General features: G+C 48.1%; 1 protein-coding gene across 2 annotated transcripts in view; it reads right to left on the bottom strand.

Moving 5' to 3' along the window:
• Window positions 1–14,390, bottom strand: part of GRAMD2A (GRAM domain containing 2A) — a 64,308-nt gene extending 49,918 nt beyond the window's left edge. The window contains exon 1 of one of the 2 annotated variants that reach the window (XM_053272779.1): window positions 14,310–14,390. In XM_053272779.1, the coding sequence (XP_053128754.1) occupies window positions 14,310–14,353 (44 nt within the window). In that variant the 5' untranslated portion in view covers window positions 14,354–14,390. Of the gene's footprint in view, window positions 1–12,287; window positions 12,563–14,309 lie in introns of those variants that run through there. The other variant, XM_053272780.1, reaches the window with a different exon arrangement.
• Between the last annotated feature and the right edge of the window lie 10,186 nt (window positions 14,391–24,576).

The following is a 24,576-nucleotide window of genomic DNA, read 5'->3' as shown; positions in this document are numbered from 1 at the left end:
CCGTACTACACAATCTTTAGGTTACTTCCAAACCAACAAATGCACAGTTCTGGAGAACGGTGTTCTGTCACAACAGCCGAGGTGATAGGTAGCATGGCCTACCTCCCACACAAGGGTGAGCCACAGTGGAAGGCCACATCTTCAGGGACCAGCCACTCTGGAAGCTGGCATCAATGAGCAAACCACCAACCATCTTGTTGCACTGCGAAACGCATACGAGAACAATCCACTTATTTGCATAAGCACAGCAGGGCCATATCTTACTGGTGCAGCAACAGCTAGCATCCGCCCCTCAGCCACCACCATCAATGCAGCTGAACCACTCACTGGCTGCCATCTTTCTGTCCTCCTCCACTACCAAGCACTCTCAAACCAAAGGCCATTGTGGTTGGGGATGGTGGGACTTGTAGTCCAACAACAATACCGGGGCACCTATGTTTGAGAATCCCTCCACTACCCCACCCATCATAATTGGGTCCCAGAGCATAGTCTAAGAGGACATAATACAACCACCTTGCTGAAGCTAAGAAGGTCTTGGCATGGTCAGTGCTTCAGGGAGAGGCCCATGTATGCCACCTTTGAGGATGGGGCCATAATTCAATGGCAGAGCATCTGCTTTGTATGCAAAAGGTCCCTGGCACCATCTCCCGATAAGGCTGGGAGAGACTACTGCCTGAAACCTTGCAGAAGCCACTACCAGGCAGTGTAGACCGGTATGCTCTCCTAACTGGGCACCTTTTAAAGAGGTGATTCTTTTATATTTAGTAGGGGGAGAGCAACTGCCCCTCTCCACCCCCAACACAGCATCCCTCCAGTGGCTGTTGCTAGTGTCTACCTTGTGTTTCTTTTTAGATTGTGTTCAAGGTGGTGTTCAGTTCAAGGTTGGGACAGGTTACACCTTATTTTATTTACTTTTTCTATGTAAACCGCTTTGAGAACTTCTGTTGAAAAGTGGTATATAAGTAGTAGTAGTAGTAGCAGCAGCAGCTTGACTCAGATTAAGGCAGTTTCCAATGTTCTGATGTTTTTCATGTGTCTGTTGCTCACAGGGACCACCAGCACCCACCCTGGTCACCATGCTTTCTTCCGGTGCATGTAGATAGTGGCGAGCACTAAGCAGGTTGTAGCCTGTGGGCCAGCAGGCCCATTCACCAATTATTTATCAAAGCAATTATGTTGCCCTACACCAGTGTTCTCTGCGGCAGGCATTCCCAGATGCAGTTGACTACAACCCCCATAAACCCCAAGGCCATTGCTGCTGGGGGTGCTGGGAGTTGTAGTGAGCAACAGCTGGGAATCGCCATTACAGGGAACACTGCCCTCCGCCCAGGCTATAAACAGAGGACTGCAAGCAAACGCCATCAGTTCAAGGCCAGGCTAAGTGGCTCCAGGACACTGGTCTAAAGAGGATGCAACCCACACAGTGGAAAGGGGCTTAAGAGAGAAGGTCGGACAGCTTTTGATCTCAAGCACGGAGCAGTTTTCTTGGAAAACTCAGGGCTATTTCTGGGGCAGCTTTGTTGCTGCTTTCAGCCACTCCCGGAGTCAAGGCTACAGGAGGGATGAGGCTCATCCTGGAAATGGAGAGATGGGACAGGAGTATCCTGACTTGGTCCTGCCTGTCCAGGAGCCTTCTCAGCCAGCCGGCTTTACTGTGGGTTTACTGCGAGGCTTTACTGCGAGAAAACCCAGAAGTTGCCCAGAAAACCCGCCACAAAACATGGATTTTTTAAAATCCCGGATATAAACCGGGCTATACACTCTAATGCGCAATGAAAAACCTGAATCATGTGTGAAGTGCTCCCCAATAGGTTGCAGGGACTTTGGGGCAAATCTGGCCGCTATGTGAACACACCCCCTGCATTCTGGAGGAGATGCTGTTGCTAAAAGCCGGGTGTGGAAAACTTCCAGGAAACAGCCCAAATCGAAGGATAGCACTTTGCAGACGAAGGTGGGAGGGGAGGGGAGAGAACCTCATGGGGCATTCTTGAGATTCCCAAGGACCATCATCCACATTCTTGGGCAGTCACAAAGACAATTTTAGGGGCCAGCAGTGTCCACAGAAGGTCCATAGACAGGGGAGGCTTTCTCACAGAGGAGAAAGGGGCAGAGGAGGAAGCCAAGATTAGGGGTGTTTTTGTGCACAAGACTTAAACCAACAAGGTTTGAACTGTCTCCAAACAGAGAATATAAAACCGAAATTCACTGCAGTAGCATATTCAGCTCCCAGTTCCCTCCTTGAGGCTCAATGGTGCTTTTTTCAGAGATACATAAAGCCAGTCTTATTTTCACAGACATTTTTCTGTTTTGCCACCAGACAGTAGATATCCAGAAAAAGCATTCACATCTCCATAATATAAAAGCAGCTCCTGGGGAAGACGAGACTGTGGATGATGGGGGTTGTAGGTTGCTTGAGTCATGCTTCTCCTCTGAGAAGGTCTCATCCAGGTTAGGGTCACTACAAGGGATTGAAAAGTGGGAGAAGCACAGCTGGAAATATTCTTACATTCTTGTGAGTTCAGCTGCTGTTTGTGCCCTCAAGAACCCACATGTTAAAAAGACTGTGTGTATTTTAGTGTGTGTCATGGTGTGTTGTGTGTGTAGGGGGATGATGTGTGTCATGGTGTGTTGTGTGTGTGTAGGGGGATGATGCTTAACCTGCATCATGTGGTGGGGAGGGTGGGGGGCTCCAAAGGCCTTTAAGCCCAGGCTCCAAAATTATCTAGGTGCAGCTCTGCCCCTATTATATTATAGATTCTGGATGTTTTCTTAGTTTGTGTGATCAGCAGCACCAGCCACAGATCAAGAGGCCCAGCAGCCCCACAAATCCTGCAGACAAAATCATTCCAAGGTGCCCAGAAATAGACACAAGACTTGGATTTTTAACAGTTCTAGGCCTTGCAGCTCCTCTGCTTCTGAGGATACTGAGTGCCTCCTCCACCAACCGAACCCCCGGCCCCAAAATGACTAGACTGTCCCATGCAGACAAGATGTTTTCCTCAGGCAAAGGCAGCCCCCGTCGTGGCCGCCTTCTTCTTCTGCACTGCTAGCAATTCAGCGTGGAGAGACGCAAGGCCTTAAGTGGATTTCCTGTCTGAATCAGACAAGGCAGAGATTTGCTTGGTTGCATTTTAAGCTGGGATTTCTCCAGAGCGGATCAAGAAAGATTTGCCCATCCAGCAGGCTGAGGCTGGATTCCACAGCTATCATGCAGGTTTCCGAATGGAAGTGGAACTACAGAGCCATTTCCCTGCTGCACCGTTAAGCGTATATTTCAGTTTCCAGTAGCTTCCCAGGCTGTACTAGCTGGGCAAAGAACACACAACATTTTCCCACCACGCCACTTAAGGTGACTGTTCTAGAGTAGCCCCTGTTAAAAACTGGAACAGGAGGAAACAAGCAGGTATAAAGGCAAAATCTGGGAATGAATGACAATGGGCAAGATCTCACCACACATTAGAGTCTCCAATATAAAGGTTACTTCCTGGAGCTCTAGCTTTCTTTCTCAATAGTTGTAGATAACGTTAAGACAACATATACCCCTACTGGAAAGACTGAAAACCAATTTCTTATGGTGACACAATTGCCATATTAGTATCTGAGACAGCTGCCACCTGCGACACACTAGAAATGTAATGCACTCTGCAAATCATGTACCGTAAACATTTTCTTGTACTGCATTTTTAATTATTTTGGTCTCGTATGGCCTGAGTATATTCCAGCTGTGCTTCTCCCACTTTTCAATCCCTGAAACCTTGCTGTTTCAAAAAGCTTTTAAAATGTTGTGTGTGTTTTTTAATCTAACCTGAAAAATCAGCACTTACTTCTTTGGGACCCTCCTCCAAACCGTCTTCGCTCCAACTGGATAAACTCTGATTCATGAAGTTGAGTCTTGGCTTGGAATTGGCTGTCCCAGCCAACCAGAAACTTCAGCACTCCCGAAACACAACCGCTACTACTCCCCATCCCAAACTTACCTCTTTTCTACAGACTGCACATTATTCTGACACAGAACACCCCACCCAGGGAAGGACTTCCTAGCAGTGTGCCTTACCTGCCCCATGCCGACATGCTCCATCTCCCTTCCTTCCTCACCGGGCTCAGCTACTGACGCTCCAGCTGACGAACTCAGTTCGTTATACAAGGAAGCTGGCAACTTACATATGGAGCATTCCTGGCAGATCAGCATTCAGACCTGTAACCCCAAAGGTGATCTCTTTAAGCTGCTCGCTAAGAGACACGTTCTGTCTTGACCTGTAGGAGGCACCGAAGAGCCTACAGTGTGCCTGTGTCTCCAGAATGCCCACAGCTGCAAGCAGCAAGCTGACTCCTAGAGACTGCAGAACATGCAAGAAACAGCTAGATCTTTATGCACTGCATATGATTCCAACTACTACTACACCTAATGGCGCAGCAGGGAAATGACTTGCCTAGCAAGCCAGAGGTTGCTGGTTCAAATCCCCACTGGTATGTTTCCCAAACTACGGGAAACACCTATAAGTAGGCAGCAGCGATATAGGAAGATGCTGAAAGGCATCATCTCATACTGTGGGGGAGATGGCAATAGTAAGCCCCTCCTGTATTCTACCAAAAAAAAAAAAAGATGGGTGTAGCCAACAAGCATCCACATAGTTTCCAGAAGTGTTAACACTACTGACTGCCACATTTTATATTGTAGCCAACGGTGCTGCAGGTTAAACAATCAGGAAAAACGAACACAAAACATAATACTTCCTTTCTGCTGCTCCGGAGTCTATAAATGGCACTGGATACTTTCCTAGATACTTGTCGTTTTGGAAAAAGCTAAACAAGAAGAAGATTATATGTACTTCTGATCATATTTAGGTACATTCCCAAGACACAAAAGGTTTATTCTCCTTGCCTAGGCATGAAGCCAGTGTGGAGCTGATTGCAGGAACCCTGGCAGTGTTCTCCAAGAATCCTCATTTACTCTCTCTTGAGTAGTTTAACTTGGCCAAAAGTGAAAATAACCCAACTCAAGGTCATTTTTAAAAATCCATATGACTTCAAGGAAACACACAGCAAGGCAGCAAGATAATTGTGGGCAGATGGTAGACATTTGAAGGGGGTGGTTTCCCCTTACTGGACACAATCTCAGTTCACAGTGACTTATCTAGTTGCCATATGTCATAAACAACATGCAGCCCCAATAGGCTGATCTAGTGCAGGGTTCTGCTGCAAGAGTCTTTTCACCTGTGCCACTACACCCCTTGCACTCTCTGTGTGCACACAGGGATTATTTTAATAACCTTTGGGAGGAACGCAGAGGTCCATTTTTCTATTCAATTCAGGGCAGGGCAGGATGACAGATTTGCAACTGCGTTTCCACATTCCATGTGTTTTGGAGTTTTTTGGAGACCCATTCACAGATCAAGATCTGCCTTATATTGGATTCAGAATAAACTGGGCTCCTCAATTTCAGTACTCCTGCAGATGTTGGCCGACAACTCCCACAATCCCTTGCTCTGGGCCCCTGTGACTGGGGATTATGGAAGTTGTAGTCCAAACACAGCTGGAGGGCCAGAGTTGAGCAGATCCGATTCAGATCATTGGTCTTGCTAGCTGTCTACTCTGTCTAGCGGCACTACCTACACTGACTGGCAGCAGCTTCTCCGGGTGTCAAGAGGGGTCATGCCCTGCCCTACTTGGAGATGCTGCCAGGGATTAAGTCTGGGACCTTCACACAGTTAGGGCCCATCCCCAGTTAAGGCATAGCCCCCAACTCCTGGACTACCTAAATCAGACCATTGTGGGAATCTTTAAAGCAAAAGAGGCCATGGTGTGTGATAAAATGACATGTGCATCAGGGTGGCAATTCCCAGAGGGTAATCAAAAGCATGTGCGGAAGCATCTTCTCAGTCCCTATCCTTGCTAACTTGGTAAAGAGGCACCTTTTAACATGGTGATTCTCTTTATTTAGCAGGGGGAGAGCAACTGGCCCGATCCACCCCCAGCACAGGACCTCCAGTGACTGTTGCTGGTGTCCATCTTATGTTTCTTTTGAGATTGTGAGCCCTTTGGGGAGAGGGAGCCATCTTATTTATTTATTTATTATTTCTCTGTATAAACCGCCATTTTTGGAAGGGCGGTATAGAAATCGAATGAATGAATGAATGAAGATGCTGAAAGGCATCATCTTCTACTGCGCAGGAGATGGCAGTGGTACCCCGCCCTCGTATTGTACCAAAGAATGACCACAGGGCTCTGTGGTCACCAGGAGTCCACCCTGGTTACATATGAATGGGAGACTACATGCGTGAGCAAGGTAAGATATTCCCGTTAGGGGATGGAGCCACTCTGGGAAAAGCACCTGGATGCAGAAGGTTCCAAGTTCCCTCCCTAGCATCTTCAAGACAGGGCTGAGAGAGACTCCTGCCTGCAGCCTTGGAGAAGCCGCTGCCGTTCTGGGTAGACATTACAATACTGAGCTAGATGGACCAATGGTCTGACTCAGCATATCCTGTGTTCCTACCTCCGCTTGCACATCCACAAAGGAGTGTGACTGTTGTCTCATTAAAGCCCATTTTTCTATGCCACCTCATAATCAGCAATATGTGCATGCACACCGACACATTTAGGGTTTTGCTTGCCTCACACCTTTACATCTGGATATTATCTCAGATCTGGATTTGTCGTCCTTCTGCAAACCACCAGATACGGAATCGGTCGAGCCTGAATACTTTGATGCATTCCACATGTCTCTTGACCCAAAATCCCCGCAGCGCGAAGCAAGATGGATTTTACAACCAGGAAAAGCCTTTCGCAAAACACACAACACACCTCAAACGTTAATTGTTCAATGCTTATCAGCCCCCAAATCTAACCCTTAACCAAGTGTGACATGTTTATATAATGCAGTAAGGGAGGCTTAGACTAAGGCAGAGATTTTTCCCTTTTTTAGAATGCAAGATCATCCCGATTAGGAGGCCAACAGCTGTTGACCTCCTACCGAGGAGGCCCGTTAGCATGCACCTTGAACAGTTTTCAGAAATATGCATTCAAATTGCAACCAAACCAAACCAACCCATACGAACCTGCCCACGTGTTAAGTTTGCCCTCTGTGGCCTTACATAGGAACATAGGAAGCTGCCATATACCGAGTCAGACCATTCGTCTATCTAGCTCAGTATTGTCTTCACAGACTGGCAGCAGCTTCTCCAAGGTTGTCTAGGCGCCCCCACCTAAATAGGTTAAGGGGGCCAGTTCTCAAGGAGAGAACATCCTTTGCGGTGGCACCCCATTTGTGGAACTTCCTCCCCACTTCCATCCAGCCCAGCATGTACCATACTAACATGTAGGCACCGGGTTAAAAGGGTTAGGAACATAGGAAGCTACCTTATACTGAATCCAGCCATCGGTCCACCTAACTCAGTACTGTCTACACTGACTGGCAGCAGCTCTCCAAGGTTTTAGGCAAGAGTCTCTCCCAACTCTATCCGGAGATGCCAGGGAGTGAACCTGGGACCTTCTGCATGCAAGCAGACACTCTACCACTGAGTCATGGCCCCATTCATAGGGGGAATTCTTACAGCAGCCAATGCTCATAAGAACATAAGAACAGCCCTTCTGGATGAGGCCCAGGGCCCATCTCGTCCAACACCCTGTTTCCCACAGGGGCCCACCAGATGCCTCTGAGGAGCCCACAGGCAGGAGCTGAGAGCATGCCCTCTCTCCGGCTGGCGCTCCCCTCACACGTAAACCCCCATCCAAATGAAAATCAGGACAGACCCTGCTTAGCAAAGGGGACAATCCATGCTCACTACCACAAGACCACCTCCCCCGCCCCGCCCCCACACACCCCTTTTTATTTGTTTTATTTATTTGTTTGTTTGTTTATCAAATTTGTACACTGCCCCAAACTTTCGTCTCTGAGCAGTTAACAATAACCCCTTTTACTCTGGCATTTAGTGATATTGGGATTACTGGAATTCTGCCGGTGTGCACATTCAAGTCGGATTGTGATTGGGTGGGGTGTTTTGTTTTGACATGGCCATTGTTTCACTGTTGGCCTCTACTGAGCCAATCTCGGGGGGGCGGGGGGGAGAGTGCCTGTGTGGAACAATTCACCGTTCGGGAACCCAACTTCATCCCTGACTTCTCTCCAGCCCACATCAGGGCAGCTCATACAAGACTTGCTGTGGATGGTCCCCATCAGACTCCAGCCTGCCTGTCCCGTCCCTGCATGTATGGCCAGCCGTCAAGCTCCCGGGGGGGGGGGGGGCTGCTAAAGGAGGCCCGGCAGCCGCCACCGAAAAGCAGCCTTTATTCAGCAATGACCTCATTTCCTCGCACTGGGCTGAGCACGGGCTCCTTTGCCCGGCCTGCATTCCATCCGAAACGATGATCCGTGCGGGTTCAGAGAAAGCAGCTCAACACGCCACGCTTCTTTGCAACACACACAGACCTGGAGGGGGCGATCCTTTGCGGGCTAAATAAGGGCTTCGAAGCCCCCAAAGGAGCCTTCCTAGTCACACTGCAAGAGGCACGGGCGCAGAGCAATATTCAAGGGAAAGAAGCAGCTGCATGCTGCCTCTCGAAGAATCCTAGTTAACGGGTAAAGCACCTGGGGCGTCATGAGTCAAAGGTGAAGAAAGTTCCTGGATCTAAGCATCAGAGATGGCGGGCAAAGAAACAAAGAAGAGGGGGGAGAGCTGGTCTTGCGGCAGCGAGCCTTAATGGCCCCCTTTGCTAAGCAGGGCTCAGCTTGGTTTGCATTTGGATGGGCGACAACATGTGAGCACTGTCTGCTGTAAGATATTCGCCTTAGGGCCAAGGGTGCTCAAATTTTCTTAACAAGTAAACCCCTTATGTTGCAAACCTTCAGTAGAGTGTATGCGAGTGTGTGTGTGTGCGTGTGTGCGTGCGTGCACGCGCGCGCATACAAACAAATTTAAGTGTTATAGTTAGGGAGACAGGCTACTCCCATCACTGGCTCACATCCATATTACATTACTCATAAGCAGTCTTATTATAATTAATGGGGCAAGTTTATTCGTCTCATTAATCTCAATGGGCATGCTGATTTTCTGAAGCCTGTCAGTCAGGCTGAGGGGAGGGGTGTGCTGAGCTTCAGCATGGAGCCAGCCAATCAGGAGCGGAGGAGGAGGGTCTTCACCCTCCTCGCTCCCCAGCCAGCCAATCAGGAGCGGAGGAGGAGGGTCTTCACCCTCCTCGCTCCCCTTCTTTAGCAGACACATCGCTGAGGACTCATTGTCTTCAAGCCAGCAAATCCTCTGATGGGGAACAAAGAGAACAGCTGTAGCATAGGGAAGTTAGGAAAGCTGGTCTTGTGGTAGCAAACATGAATTGCCCCTTTGCTAAGCAGGGTGCACCCTGGTTTGCATTTGAATGGGAGGTCACATGTGAGCACTGTAACCAATTCCCCTTAGGGGATGGGGCCACTCTGGGAAGACCACCTGCATGCTTGCATGCAGAAGGTTCCAAGTTCCCTCCCTGGCAGCATCTCCAGATAGGGCTGTGAGAGACTCCCGCCTGCAACCTTGGAGAAGCCACTGCCAGTCTGGGAAGACAATACTGAACGAGGTGGACCAGTGGTCTGACTCGGTATAAGGCCACTTCCTATGTGGGCTCTGAGTACCACCTGGGAGCCGTTCATGTACCCCTAGGGGTGGACTAGAAGACCTCCAAGGTCCTTCCAACTCTAAAGTGCTAGGATTCTATGACTCTACTTTTTTTTAAAAAAAAAAAGAGGGCTACACATGATGAGTATCTTTTCATTCACTTTTTCAAAAAGAAGAATTCAAAAAGTGCTCCAAGCATTAGGAATACAATGAGCTGGGAATGGAAGAGGGTGTTCATGTGGTAATAATTCCAAGAGGCATCCACAAGAGACACATCGAGATGTACGTGCCTGATGAAGATATGCCCAGCCATGATCTCAGGAGCTCACTTTGGCCGTTCCCCAAGGACAGTTCAAACCTGCAAAGCCAACTGGACTACAATGAAAAAAGAAAGCGACCTCCTATACATACCGCATAAGCCCCCATTTTCCCCTGACAGATGCAAGCAATTATTTCACAGTGGCCAAGGGGTAAACACTTGAAGAAAAGGCACAGTTGCAAAAAAGCCAGGGCCATCTAAGAAAAGGTGTCTCTCTGTATCAGTGTAGGACAATGTCCTCCCAGCCATTCCCTACCCTGGATTGAGAGAGACACCTGAAGTCTTAAACCAGAGAGGTTGCTTTGAAAGACAACAAACTGAGGGTCCAAGTTTAGCAAGAGGGTCTCCATTAGCAACATAGGAAGCTGTAATATACTGAGTCAGACCATTGGTCCATCAAGCTCAGCATTGCCTGCACAGACTGGCAGCGGCTTCTCTAAGGTTTCAGGCAGGAGCCTCTCTCTCAGCCCAATCTTGGAGATGCTGCCAGGGAGGGAACCTGGACCCTTCTGCATGCAAGCAGGCAGGCGCTCTTCCCAGAGCGGCCCCAACCCCTCAGGGGAATATCTTACAGGGCTTTCACATGTCGTCTCCCATCCAAATGCAAACCAGAGTGGACCCTGCTTAGCAATGGGGTCAATTCATGCTTGCTATCATAAGTCCAGCTCTCCTCCAGGGTGCGCGCTGCACAAACTCCAGAACCACATCCGCCTGGGCAGAGGGGGCCAAGGCCCATCTGAGGAAGGGGTGGGGAACGGGTGGTACCCATCTAGACCAGTGTTTCTCAAACTTTTTGGAGTCAAGGACCGCTAAATTCTTCGTGCAGAGTTTCAAGGACCGCTACATTCTTCATGCGCAGTTTCCCGGACCAGCAGTTAGTAAAGGGGTTTCAAGTCTGTCTATCTATCTCTCTATCAGACTTCTATACTGCCCCAAACATGCATCTCTGGGCAGTTTAGAATGAAAATAATATAAGCATTAAAATAATTAAATTTGGAATCTTTTGCAAACATGGAATATTAGGGGTTCTTAACCTTGGGTCTCTCAGTTAAACTCCCATAACCCCCAACAACAATGGCATTTGGCCATTATGGCTGGGGATTATGGGAGTAGAAGTCCACCAATGTCTGGGTACCCAAGGTTGAGAACCCCTGAATCTAAAAGCCTGGGTGAACAAATTTGTCTCCAGTATGTCTTCAGTATGTGCGGGGTGGGGGTGGAGGTGCTTCTGATTACTCAGTGGAGAGGGTATGTTGGGCCATTAGAAAAATTCAAAAGCTACATGGGGCCAATGAAAACAACATACAAGCAAGCCCCACTGATGCAAGAGGGAAACAGCGTTCCCTCTCAAGGCGCCTCGACCACAACAGGCAGCTGGGTTTCAATCAACCAACCTTTGGCTGCAAATAATGAGCAGGCAAGAACCAGCAGCCCTTCAAGTGGCGCCCACTGCCATACTTTTTCCTCCATGCCCCCGCACCGCATACAGTTTGAAGCTGTAAAGATAGGGAATAAGATAGCTGTAGGAAGATCTCAGCAGCACATGGAGACAAGGCACAAGAAGGGTTCCATGCCTCCGTGATACTCTTCCTCTTCCGTGCCATGTGCAAAATTGAGGAAGTGAGTGCCTTGATTTCAGTTGGGGGGGGTTGACTCCCAGTCAGGGACCGGCACTCAAGCCTTCGGGGACCGGCAGCGGTCCAGGGACCGGTGGTTGAGAAACACTGATCTAGACCACTCCCAACCTGTTAGCTGGCCTGGCCATCACAAAAGCGGCTTCTTGAGACGGCGACAGAGAAAGCGTTGCATTCCGTGGAAAGCTGAAAGGTGGCAATGTCCGGGGAAATGCAGCCTCTTTGAACAGCTGAACTTCGCTACCCAGCAGGGCAACAGAACTCCACGGTCATGTGGTGCCCGGATTTCTCATCCTCTTGCCCATGTCACAGCAAAGCTTTTCCACTCCAAAGACAGCACTCGGCCAGCAAGGGCAGGGGGGTGAGGGTGGGGATGGGGCCAGGAATTAACGGGCCCAAGTGTAGCAAAAGAAAAAAGAGGGGCAGTGCAGGAAAACAGACATTCTGTCCTAGCTGGCAGATAGAGACGTGAAATCGTGCCATGCTAACAATACAGGCCTGTTAGAGCAGAGACCAATAAGCCTCCCACATGCTCTGTGTCCAAGCCATCCCCCCTGTAGGGCCGAGTTTCCAAAATAAAGCAAGAGAACTTCATCAGAGGGCTGAGGGAAGCCCCAGGAAAGCAACCCCTACAACCAAGCACCGGAAGGAAAGGGGGCCACACAGGATCTCCCGAGTGCCCAGCTGAAGGGGCAAAACCGCACCCTTCCGAAAGAAAACGGTCTAACTCACCAGACACAGGGCTTAGCGAACCCCCTCCTGGGATTCCGTGGCATACACAAGTCTGAATGTGTCTGTTCGAAAACAGGACTTGCTCGTCTACTGCCGAGAGTCCCTCCAGGTTTGAAGAAACTAGAGCCCAAAGTCTAAGCAACAGACGGTTGGTTCCCTGTCACTTAGTTTTCCAACTCAGCAGCAGCCGGAGACAACGCCGAGATTGTGTGCGGAGAAACGACAACAAGCCACGGCTCCCAGATCTGCCACACAATCTCTCTCTGCCCTACATGGCTGTATGATGCAATTTTTAGCGATTGGGGCGCATGCATTTGGACAGCGTGCCACTTCTGCCAAGACTTTTTGGGGGTGCCGTGTCGAGGAGAATCAAGAGCAGTTTCGTTTCTTTCACCATGGAACAAAGAGATTAACTTTTGCAACAAGCCAGGTATCTAAACATCCAGTGTAATCCACATTTCTTTAGAAGTGCTCAGTGTTATCCGGCAGAAGCACAGGAACTGACACATCAGCTCCTCACCCCAAATAAACAAGCACCCACTCACTACACAGTCAGCAATGTTGGGAGAGCTTTGAGATTTAGTTCATTACACTACACTGCCTGTCTGCAGCGATGTGTGCACATCACTTCTCGACCTTAGTTCTCTCATAAGTACAAGAAGATGTTTAAAGTGTCCTACCTCACAAGGGTGTTGTACAGAGAGCCACAGTGTGCAAGATCACCACAATCCCACCATAACCTTGCAGAGGGGTCTCCTGTGGCACAACCCCAGGCCACCGGTGATGACAGTAATGTCCTCAACCCCAAACGATAGTTTCTTTAAAAGTCCTGCCACAACTGAAGCACCTTGTCAGAAACTCGGGCAAGCGAATTGTACAATAAACGTAGAGGGGACCCAAAAAGAAAGCATCTGTAGGCAAACTTAAAAGCAAGAAAGGAAAGAAAGGCAACAAACCCCTGCAACAAACACCACTATGCTGGGCTCTCTCACACTATAGGAAGAGGGACGAGGCAGCATTGAAGGTTCTGGGGGCTGACCTGGAGACACATTCCCAGGACGTTAAGGACGCTACTTCTACCTCCATATTTATATAATGCTTCTCAACAAATGTTCTCAAAGCAGTTTACATAGCAAAAACAACAACAAGATGGTTCCCTGACCCAAAAGGCCTCATAATCTTAAAAAAAATAAAATGATTAAGGTTGGCTTCAAAACAGCCACTGGAGGGATGCTGTGCTGGGGCTGGAGAGGGGCAGCTGCTCTCCCCCTGCTAAATATAAGAGAAGCATCACTTCATAAGGTGCCTCTTTGCTCAGTTAGCAGGGGAGTGCTTCTGCTACTATGGATATTTATACACTGCTTTCCAACAGTTCTCAAGGCAGTTGACACAGAAAAGCAAACAACAACATGGTTCCCTGTCCCAAAAAGGTTCACAGTCGAAATATAAGACAGAAGACACCAGCAACAGCCACTGGAGGAATGCTGTGCTGGGGGTGGGCGGGAACAGCTGCTTTCCCCCTGCTACATGCAAGAGAATCACCATTTTTCAAGGTGCTTCTTTCAAGGTGCTTCTCCTAGCTCGGACAGCCCCAGATCTGAGCCCTCATCCTTTGGTGGGTCAAAGCAGATGCTCTTGGCCCCAAAGGGTTCCCAATGGCAGGAGCGCAGCGCAGCCAGACACCAACGAAACTTCCCACTCTGCATAAGCTGGGGGTGGTGGTGGTGGTTTGGAGTCTGGAGGGAAATCGTTTGCCCTAATTAGGAACCAGAGCCCAGGGAGAATGCGCTCTTCCCCGCTGCCTCCGCATCCCCTTCCCAGGTACATGGAGATCACCAGCTGGTCCTGGCCCCCCGATTCCTAAGCCTCGGTGCAAAGGGAGGACAAGGACCCCTCCGACTGGCCTTCCCAAGGTGGCGCAGCGCCCCCCAAGGCACCCTTCCCCAGCCCCGAGCCACTGCCGCGCATTGCCACCCAGTTCCCACGTGCACCCGACACGGGGATGATGTAACCCGCGCATACCTGCCCGGCGTCCCTGCACGATCCCCCAGCCGCGGCGCCGTCATACCCCGCAGCTGGCGATCGCCCGGCACAAGCACCGCCCACTCGCCAGCCTATCAGCGGCGGGCCTCCCCTTCTCGAGCACACTATCCTCAGCCGCGCGCTCCCATTGGCTACTCCAGGGGACCATCCATCTGAAGGCTCACCCTCTGGTCTGGAGCAGGGAGGGAGGGCGGGGAAAGCGCCCGGCCCGCCTCTTAAAGGCGCAGCTGCTGGGGGAGCATCCTTGGCGCGGGTGGGGTTTCTGGTGAGCTGCCCCTTGCCCGTCTCCCTGCAAATATTCTCCGCTGCAGCCTGCGCTCCCCGCCAAGACTGGGAGATAACTTTGGAGCCTGGACCTAAAAGCCTCTGGAGCCCCCCCCCAACTTTGCTGGAGACACACCCCCTGCTGCCCCGGCCCCGCCCCCCGCCCAGGTGAAGCATCATCAGCACCACATGCCGAGATTTCCAGAGAGAGGTAAGACAATCTATTTGGCAGCAGAGCAACCACAGCCAAACCTTTGGAAACATCTGAAATTCACACACACACAAATCCGAGGTGGAGGGGGGAGAGCTGATCTTGCAATAGGGAGCAATACTTGTCCCCTTTGCTAAGTAGGGTCTGCCACGGTTTGCATTTGGATGGGTGACCACCAGTGTTGCCTGTAACAGGGAGTTTCCCATGATGTTTTTTTTTTAACTTTTTAAAAGTCTTTAAAAACACATGTATTGTATAAAAACACAAGCTTTTTAACTAGACCTGTGGTTTTAAATTGTTTTAAGGGTTTAATTTCTGTTTTAATTTGTTTATGTTGCTGTAAGCCACCCAGAGACAGAAATTTGGAGTGAGACGGGGCAGCAGCACTCAAACCTACCTGATCATGCCAAGCGGTCTTTGTCACAGGCCTTCGCCCTAATTTCCCACCCCTGTGCGAGTCTGATTGTGACCATTTGGGAGGCTTGCAGCTATCCCATCGGTGGGGTGAGGGTTTGCATCTGTGGGCGGGGGGGGGGGGGCTTCAGTGCTTCACACACTGCAGAGTTGACCCTGGCCATGAAAGCCGGTTCTGGGACCAACCACCAGTGTGCATTCTGGCAGGCACAAGCCCTATTCAGACATTATGTTGTACGAGTGTACAGAGGTTTGTATACTAACACATGCTATTGTTGTTTTGCATGAATGAATGTGTGTACATGACCCTTAGATGCGTGGTAAGATAGGAAGTGTACGGCTGTGTGCCTGTGTTCAACATATTGTGTGAATAACTGTCTTGGGTAGGGGTGTAGCTAGGGGAGAAGGGGCCCTTGTTCACCCCTCTTTAGTGGCCCCTCGGAGTGAGGGAGATAATTACGAAAACAGGGAAGGGTCGAGCTGGGGCCCTCGGCTTTTTTTAAGCCATCCGCTCAATTATAGTTACACCCCTGCACTATACACTCGCATGAGTGTTCAACATAATGTCTGAACAGGACTACAGTGTTGGTGTGTGCGCAGGGGTGGAGGGACGGTGGACTGCCCTCGGGGGAAGATTGGCTGATGGAAATTTTGGAGTGTGCAGAGATGGCGGGGCTTGCAGTATTGATGAGAGATCCGAATTTGGAGGGTTTTGGAGAGGATTGGAGATCATTCTTGCTGTACCTGAGGAACTATTTTCCTGATATCGATTTTTCAGCAGGGTTTGAAATTTAGTAATATTAGCAGGTTGAGTACACTAAAATCGAGTTTGGTAAGATATAGGATATATGTTTTGAATTATGGTAGCAAGGGTTAATTGTATATTTAGTGATTCGCGCTGATTGGTGAGCTGGAAGTCAATTTTTGTTTAATTAGATGTAATGAGATGTTTAAGACATTGTTAAAATCAATAAAAATTTAAAGCAAAAACAAAACAGGACTACAGTGTTCTGCAAATGGGGCGCGCAAACAAGAATTACACATACCTGACCACTGAAATGCATTGGAATTTCTGAATGGAACGCAGAGGTTCTCAGAGTTGTCCCCCAATATTGTTCTGCTACAGCTCCTATTATCCCCAGCCCCAATGACCTGAGTTTCGTCCGACAACCTCAGGAGACCCAAGTTCGAGAACCCCTGGAATAATACATTCATGGGTTGCTTCTTGATGTACATTACAGGGGGGTACATTATTAGCCTGTGAGGCATTCCAGTGGCCATTTGGCAATTCAGTCTGAACATTTGGAAGGAATCAATGTCACTCCTCCTTCCTTCATTCATGCTGATCCTTCTCTGCCAACAGAATATCCCATCAGCACCACCAGACCAATGAGTCCAGGGCAAAGCCATCTTCCAGTTTCTCACCGAAAAGTGCATCCTAGGAACACAGCAGACCAGCTGCCTTATATCAAGGCAGGCCATTGGTCCATCTAGCTCAGCATTGTCTACTTAAGACTGGCAGGGACTCTCCAAGCTTTAAACAGCCAGGTTGGTCTCTGGGCCATCTCGGAGAGACCACATTGCTCCTTTACTGATGGAACTACACTGGCTGCCAATAGGTTTCTGGACAGAATACAAAGTGCTAGTTATAACTTACAAAGCCCTAAACGGCTTAGGCCCTGGGTATTTAAGAGAGCGTCTTCTTCACTACGAGCCTCACCGTACATTGAGGTCATCTGAGGAGGTCCGTCCCCAGTTACCGCCAACTTGTTTGGTGGCTACACAGAGACGGGCCTTCTCGGTCGCTGCCCTGAGATTGTGGAATGCGCTCCCTGCTGAGATACGTTCCTCCCTGTCTCTGGCAATTTTCAAAAAACACCTGAAAACCCATCTTTTCACCCAAGCTTTCTCAGCTTCCTAAATTTTTTAGGTTTTAATCTCTGGTTTATTTTTAAATTGTTAAATTGTTTTAAGTTTTTGTAAATGTTTTATGCTATTGTTAACCACTCAGAGATGAAAGTTTGGGGTGGTGTACAAATTTGATAGATAGATAGATAGAAGCAGGAGTCTTTCCCAGCCCTACTTGGAGATGTTGCCAGGGATTCTGCATGCAAAACAGATGGCCTCATCCCTCCTGCCTAATCAAGCATTCCACAAAGGAACTGGAAGAAATTCTTTCTAAAGAAAGATAGGGACTCCTGTACACACAGAAATAATCACATGGGATCCTCTTCCTTTAAAAAAAATGGTATCTCCTCCACCCTGCAGCCCTGCAAGCAGTCTTCGACTTGCTCTTCTCTGATAATTTGGTATAGCATCTCCCACCACACCTACCCTGCTCTTGGGCCTCTGACAAGGGCACGACAGGAAGATATGCAATAAGTAAATTTTCCCTCCATGCTGGGGGAACGCACTGACTTTTGAACTTGGCTGCAGTCCATACTTACTGGGCAGCAAGTCCATTTGAATGGGGCTTACTATAGAGTCAATTTCTTGAGCATCAGGATAAAAGTGGATTCCCTCCACTCGCTTATATGTTTTTAACCCAGCTCTTCAGCTCCCTGGAGCACCTTCCCATGGGAGCTGTGTGCACCCACATCACAACATGCTACATTAATTCATTGCAGGTCCTACTCAAGAGAAAAAGAGGCTTTGCCAATGCTCTAGCTTGGCTTCAAGAGAGAGCCTGCAATTCTCCCTGGCATGCCCTTGGAGGAGTCCCCTCCCTTGGCTAATCATTCCCATCATCTGTGGGTAAGAGCAGATACCAGCTCTACACTCCCACAAGGCCAGCAGAGGGCGGAGAGACTTTCTCGGTCTTCCAACCTGTCATTATGCTATTTATTTCCTTTCCTTGAACAAGCACCCAGCCTGTGCTCTGGGCATCTGCCTGGAAGCCAACTTTCATAACCAAACCCTGCTGAGTCCACACTGGCACGAACTGGGCAAACACACCCAGGCTCTAAAATAACATCAGCACCATCAACAGCAGGCAGGATGGCAGGCAGGATGGGAAGTGAGGCTCCTGGCTGAGACGTCTTTCTTCCCACCTTACAATGTAAGACAGTGACCTTATTTTTCAAGCGGAAGCCACTCTGGGAAGAGCATCTGCATGCTTGGATGCAGAAGGTTCCAAGTTCCCTCCCTGGCAGCATCAGGGCTGAGGGAGATGCCTGCTTGCAATCTTGGAGAAGCCACTGCCAGTCTGGGTTCTCTCTTAAGAGCTCTAGGAGGAAAACACTGGGAAGAGTTATACTTCCCAGAACTCTGTGCATGTTTTCCAAGATGGTGCTGGGCCTCAAGAGGGCTGCATTTCCATTAAAGGACCCCCCCCCCAAAAAAACACCCCAGGGCACAGCATTGCACAGTGGGCAATCAATCCCTTCTGCATGGTGCCAGGGGGGACCATGCAGAGTATTCCACTTTGGCCAAAGCTTCACACAATCCCAATAAACAATTAGGATTGTAGGATTGAGGGAGGCTGCCATTTGCCTTGGTGCCTTACAGTGAAGAACATCGCCATAAGATAACTACAGGACCAAACCAAAAGCCCAAAGAGTCTACCATCCTGCTACATAGAGGCCAACCAGGTCCTTCTGGGAAGCCCACAAGCAGCAGCAAGAGGCATTCCTATACATATGAGAGAAAGGGGAATGCCTCTTCTACATAGGTGGCTACAGCTATATAAAAGGCAGTGGGCATGTGGTGATGGCAACACTAGGGAGTAAGTCTGGGCCAAAAATCCAAATAGATTTTAGTTGTGCTTATTTATCCCAAGGCAAACCTGGGTCTGGACAGCGGGAGCCTAGGCTCTGTGCTCAGATCCGGCTGTGTCTTGTGAAAATCGCTCTGAGAATCTGGGGTTTCTGCCAAGTCTCTCTCAGCTGATATTGCCAGCATGCTGCGAGTCCACAGAGGGTCTATTGTGGACACAACTTAAGAACAGGGTGTCTGCAGTGACCGTTACCTGGATCTAGCCAAATCCTCTGCCCCTCCACTCCACCACTGTGTGGATTTCATGTCTCAAGCTGTCCAATACAGCGAGTTCTCTTACTGCTGTGTCTTAGAGATTGTAAGCTTTCTGAGCAAGGATTGCCCAACACACTTCCCACATCATGTACAGAACCTGCTAAGTGCCACAAATAACATATCCTGTTAATGTAAGCTGTACTTTAGGCACATACATCTCTTTATCTGGCCTGACACCGAGACAAGCATGTCTCGCCGTTTGTTTTCTGTGCAGATTCCTCAGCCCCAGTGATATCTTTCTGTCCTTGCAGGACCAGCCTGCTGCATTGCCGGAAACTGTAAAGCAGGCACCTTCCTCATTAAGCGATCCCAAGGGAGCCTCTTGCAAGAGCAGGTGTTATCCCTACGGTCCCATCCAGTCTCTTGCACAGCTAATGATGTCCTAGGAGCCTCAGACTGCAGAGCCAGCCTGGAACCTCGCCAGAGCATCTTGTAAGACGTTTCTTTCTCCTTAAAATGTCCCTCCTTTAATACCATTTGAAGCAAGCAAAGATAGAATAGCAGGATATATCATTTGCTGATTAAAGAAGACTCTACCTTCGGGAGAATCATAAAACCTGGATATCTCATTTTCTACCACCCTTGACCGTTTTATTTTGCAGCATGGATTGGCAGAACTGTCCTCAAAATCACAGGAGAACAGATTACCCCTCCTTTCCTGAGGAAGATCTAAATAGATGTTCATAGGAAGGTGATTGCTAAAAATTTGCTCACCCATTTCAAAAAAAGATACATAGGGAAGAATAGATTTAGAAGCCATCGCATAATCCACAACACTATTTCCCCACGAGGAAAGAAATGTAAATTCCCCAGGAATATCCGGGGATATAGTACCGTTTAAAATGGTCAACTCATGTATCTTAGTTAAATAGAGCAGTCGGGCTCCTGATGGGTTGATGAATTTATCTTTAGAATAAGGGTTGGAAAGCGGGGCACCATCTAAACAATCACCCCATTTCCATAAGTGCGAGGCCATCAACATTTTATCATCGGAACCACATCTGGCGTTAAAATCCCCCATAAGAATTACAGAAGCTTGGGGGAAATTCAATAGTGCTTCAGTTATATACGTATCCAACTGTTCCCAAATAATAATAGTGGAATTAATTGATTGACCAGGAGGCAAATAAACATTGATCAATAACAAGTCTCCACTCCTAGCCTTGATAAAAATTGCCATGGCATAAGGGGGAAGGTCAGCTAGTCGGGTGGATTCTACCTTCAAGGCTAGCGATATACAACATACTAAGCCAGCCTTCAGCCTTCCCCTATTAGTGTCAAAGTGGGCTTTCAGTGAATCAATGGTATAGCCACTGATACTGATCTCGTCTTTTGTCCACATCTCCTGAAACACTAAAATGTCCCACTGTTGGATAAAAGCAATGAACTCTGCATCATTACTCTTCCCATTCCACCCAGCAATATTCCAGCCAAGAATTTTCCAAGTTGAATGTTCACCGCTCGGATAACAAGTCTTTGAGCAAGCAGGAAAGAGCTGTTTGGTCAAAGACTCCCAAGAGTGAGGAACCCACACCATTTCCTGCTGTGGGCTGTACCGCCAAGGGTTCCACCTCTAAAGAGTCTCCCACATTCCCCTCTAGCAGTACATCCCCAGATGTTGAGTTCAAATGCTTCAGTTTGGCCAAGACCAACTGGGACTGTCATTGCTGCAAGAGGGAATTGGCTACATTAATATAACTTCCTGAAATCTTTTCCAAAGGAAATAGAAAGTTTGTGATTTTAGTTTGTCTCAAATGATGTAGGTCAGCAGTAGCCAAGCTACTCGGTTTATCCTTCAAGTGGGAGGAATTGGACTTATCATTCTCCTGTCAATGAATAGATGGAATAATATTGCTTGCACTTTCCTCTGGAGGAATAGATGGAATAATATTGCTTGCACTTTACTCTGGAGGGATCTTCTTCCTTTGATTCCTATTTTCTAATAGTATAGCCTCAAGAGATGTTAGCTTGGAGACATTGGTCCATAAGCCATCCTTCAGGAGTGATCCCGCTATTAATCCAATCCCATCTACTTCATCCGACAATCCCCTTGAACTGATAGGGTTAGGAACTAACAGCGAATTCTTAGGGATAAAACCAGTCAGCGCTTCTGTGGAATGCAGACTATCGGAGTCCAGAGACTTCAGTTCTTGCAGATTAGAAACTAGACTAGACTGGGTATCCACCTGCATTGCCAAAGATAAATTAGATAAATTCCCATGTAATTCAACTGTATCACACTCCCCCCAAAGATAAGGAGGTTGCAATCCATCAGATAGTTCACCAACTTCTGAAATGGTAACAAACAAGAGATCGTTTGCTTCACTAGAACCTAAAAGATTTGAGCTGGGTACAGCGATAGTGTTCGAAATAGGGTCTGTACACCTAGTCTGAGTTTGTTGAACCTTCATAACTGTGGGAGGACTACATGGGAATTTTCTCTTCTGTAGATTACCAGAAGTCTGATTTGCTCGCGTAATCATGTGCTTCCTCATGGATCCCAAATATAATTCTGTTGCATCATCGGGAGAAAGCTCCCCAATAACCCTCCTGGGAAATGAAAGACAAAGTCTAATGGGAGGGACTGCTCCAGAAATTTTCATTGGGTAGAGTGGAGGAAGGTTCTGAGATGGCTTCCGCGCATGTTTGGAAGCCCATCAGTGTGAACAACATACAGACCATGTAGAAGATGCTTGCCTTGGAGCAATGTGTTCCAAAATTATTTACATCCATATGCATGGTTGACTCAGATATAAAACGTGGTCTCAGCAGTTGTGTAGACAAAAGCAGAGCTATACAAAATGTATTCCTCGAGTCTAACGGCACACACTTGGGAATGTCAAACGGGATAGACACTTAATGAGGTCTTCGTCATAGTGATGCACTGACAGCAGTTTATCCAGCTGTGGATAAAGATAGCTCTTTATAGCACTGTCTCTTTTTAAGTCCTCATTTGAGTCCATCTGAAGTCTGATGGGGCTGGCTGCAGAGAAGAGACAGGCATAGCCTGCTTTCCATCCTAGACCGAAATCGTTGGTCAATAACCAAAATAAAGATATCTGTCTGTCTATCTTAGACCGCACTAACTACTCTTGATCCTTTGGGCCTATCATGGTGGGTAAGTGTTCTTATCCTCCAGAAGTGGCAGTCCCTGAAAAGGAAAAACAACACTTTCGGAGAAGTGAACATCTTGCAGGAAGCAGGGGGTTATGGAGCAATTGTATCTCTTTCCGCCAGAGGTGGTCTTTTAACAGCCAACCTGTCCAACTCTCATCTAGTTGACATTTATCTCCTTTTTAAAGGGAAGATTCCTCCCATATCAGAGAATTAACAGAGAACAGTTCACTGATGAGCTCACCCATCCATTTGCTTCAGCGGCTTAGAGGCCTAGTGACTGAGTTCCACACATGTTCTTGTCTAGGGAACTCTAGGAACATGAGGCTACTGTTAAGTTGACCTAAACATACAACCTCTTCTTTGCTTCGCACATGGTACTGTACTAATTTCCCTATTTGTCTATCAGTAAAGTATCACATGAGAAAGAGCTCTCTGTACTTCCAGCATGAAGGTTTCCCATTGTCCCAAAACAGGTCAAGTTACTGGAAAGAATACTCTGGTTTCTTTAAATACCTTGCAGACTCTGAGACAGGGATCCTCAACGTTGCGACCCCAGATGTTCTTGGACTTCAACTCCCATAATCCCCAGCCAAAGGCCACTGGGCCTGGGGATTATGGGAGTTGAAGTCCAAGAACATCTGGGGGCCCAACTGAGGATCCCTGCTCTGAGACAAACAGGGGCAGAATGTTCATTGGTGGTGGTGGGGTCCTACCCCTTTCTTCTGTTTTGATTGACATACCTCACAACACTATGCTCATGGTGGAATGTACGTTGCACAAGAGCACGGTTGCATAATCCTAGGAGGAAAGCTGGTCTTGTGGGAGCAAGCATGAATTGTCCCCTTTGCTAAGCAGGGTCCACCCTGGTTGCATATGAATGGGAGACTAGAAGTGTGAGCACTGTAAGATAGTCCCCTCAGGGGATAAAGCTGCTCTGGGAAGAGCAGAAGGTTCCAAGTTCCCTCCCTGGCTTCTCCAAGATAGGCCTGAGAGATTCCTGCCTGCAACCTTGGGAGAAGCCACCATCTGTCTGTGCAGACAATACTGAGCTAGATGGACCAATGGTCTGATGGCAGCTTACTATGTTCCTAATTGCAGAGTAGTTATATATAATGGGTGTACTGTTGCACAATTCCATTCACACTTTTTGTACAACTGCTCAAACATTATGTTCCATCCTGTGTGTGTGTACTGTTGTTCAGTATGTCACACACTGCATCTTGAGTCAACATAGTAAGCCTAAGACAACCTATTTTTGTAACCTACTAAGTATTTGAGTGTATTTAAAACCTAAAAGCCTAAGATGGAAGCAGACTGTAGTAATTGAATAAAACTGATTTTTGTTCTTTTCACAAGCCTCTCAGAGTTTGTTTTTAATTCAAGAAAAGGGGACGACAGAAAGGGGATTTCTCTGGTGCAAAAGTATCCTCAAGCACTCAGCAGCTATAAGTTTTCTTATCCCATCCTACACACAGGTGTTTGTTTTTTTAATTTGCCCAATACCAAGTTAGAGAGGAACCTTGGATTGAAGCACCCAATCCACTGGTCCAGCTCTCTGCAAGCTTTAGGGTGCTTGATGGCAGCATTTTAAATCTACTAGAAATATAGAAAGGTTTTATGTGAAGCCCACCCAGGTAGCTCAGCAGGGATGACTCACATGAGTTAGCTCTGAGACAACCCTAACCCTGGAGTCAGACCATTGGTCCATCCAGCTCAGTATTGTCTACAGTCTGGCAGTGGCTTCCCCAAGGTTACAGGCAGGAGTGTCTTTCAGCCCTATCACAGATGCCAGGGAGGCAACTTGGAACCATCTGCATACAGATGCTCTTCCCACATCCCTCATCCCTTAAGGGGGAGAATATCTTACAGTGCTCACACATCTCCCATTCAAATGTAAACCAGAATGGATCCTGCTTAGCAACGGGGACAACTCATGCTTGCTACCACAAGACCCAGACATTTCCCTAGGCTGACCAATAGCTTTAACTAAGGCAGCTTTCTATGTTCATATGCCTGAATGTTCATATTTTGTAGTCTGTTAAAACTGAGCACAAGCAGCTTTTGGATAAGTGATCCTTGGCAGGGAGAGTTGTTTGAAGAATAAGTTGGGCATATAAGAATAAGGGTAAAGATGTTGCATTTGTATTCTACAGAAATGGCACCTCTTAAACATGTTCCCTGCCTCTCTTGTGCCGAGACCTCCTCACTGCC

The sequence above is a fragment of the Hemicordylus capensis genome, chromosome 10 (genome assembly GCF_027244095.1).
Source record: "Hemicordylus capensis ecotype Gifberg chromosome 10, rHemCap1.1.pri, whole genome shotgun sequence".
Lineage (NCBI taxonomy): Eukaryota > Metazoa > Chordata > Lepidosauria > Squamata > Cordylidae > Hemicordylus > Hemicordylus capensis.
This window is presented reverse-complemented; position numbering and strand designations above follow the sequence as displayed.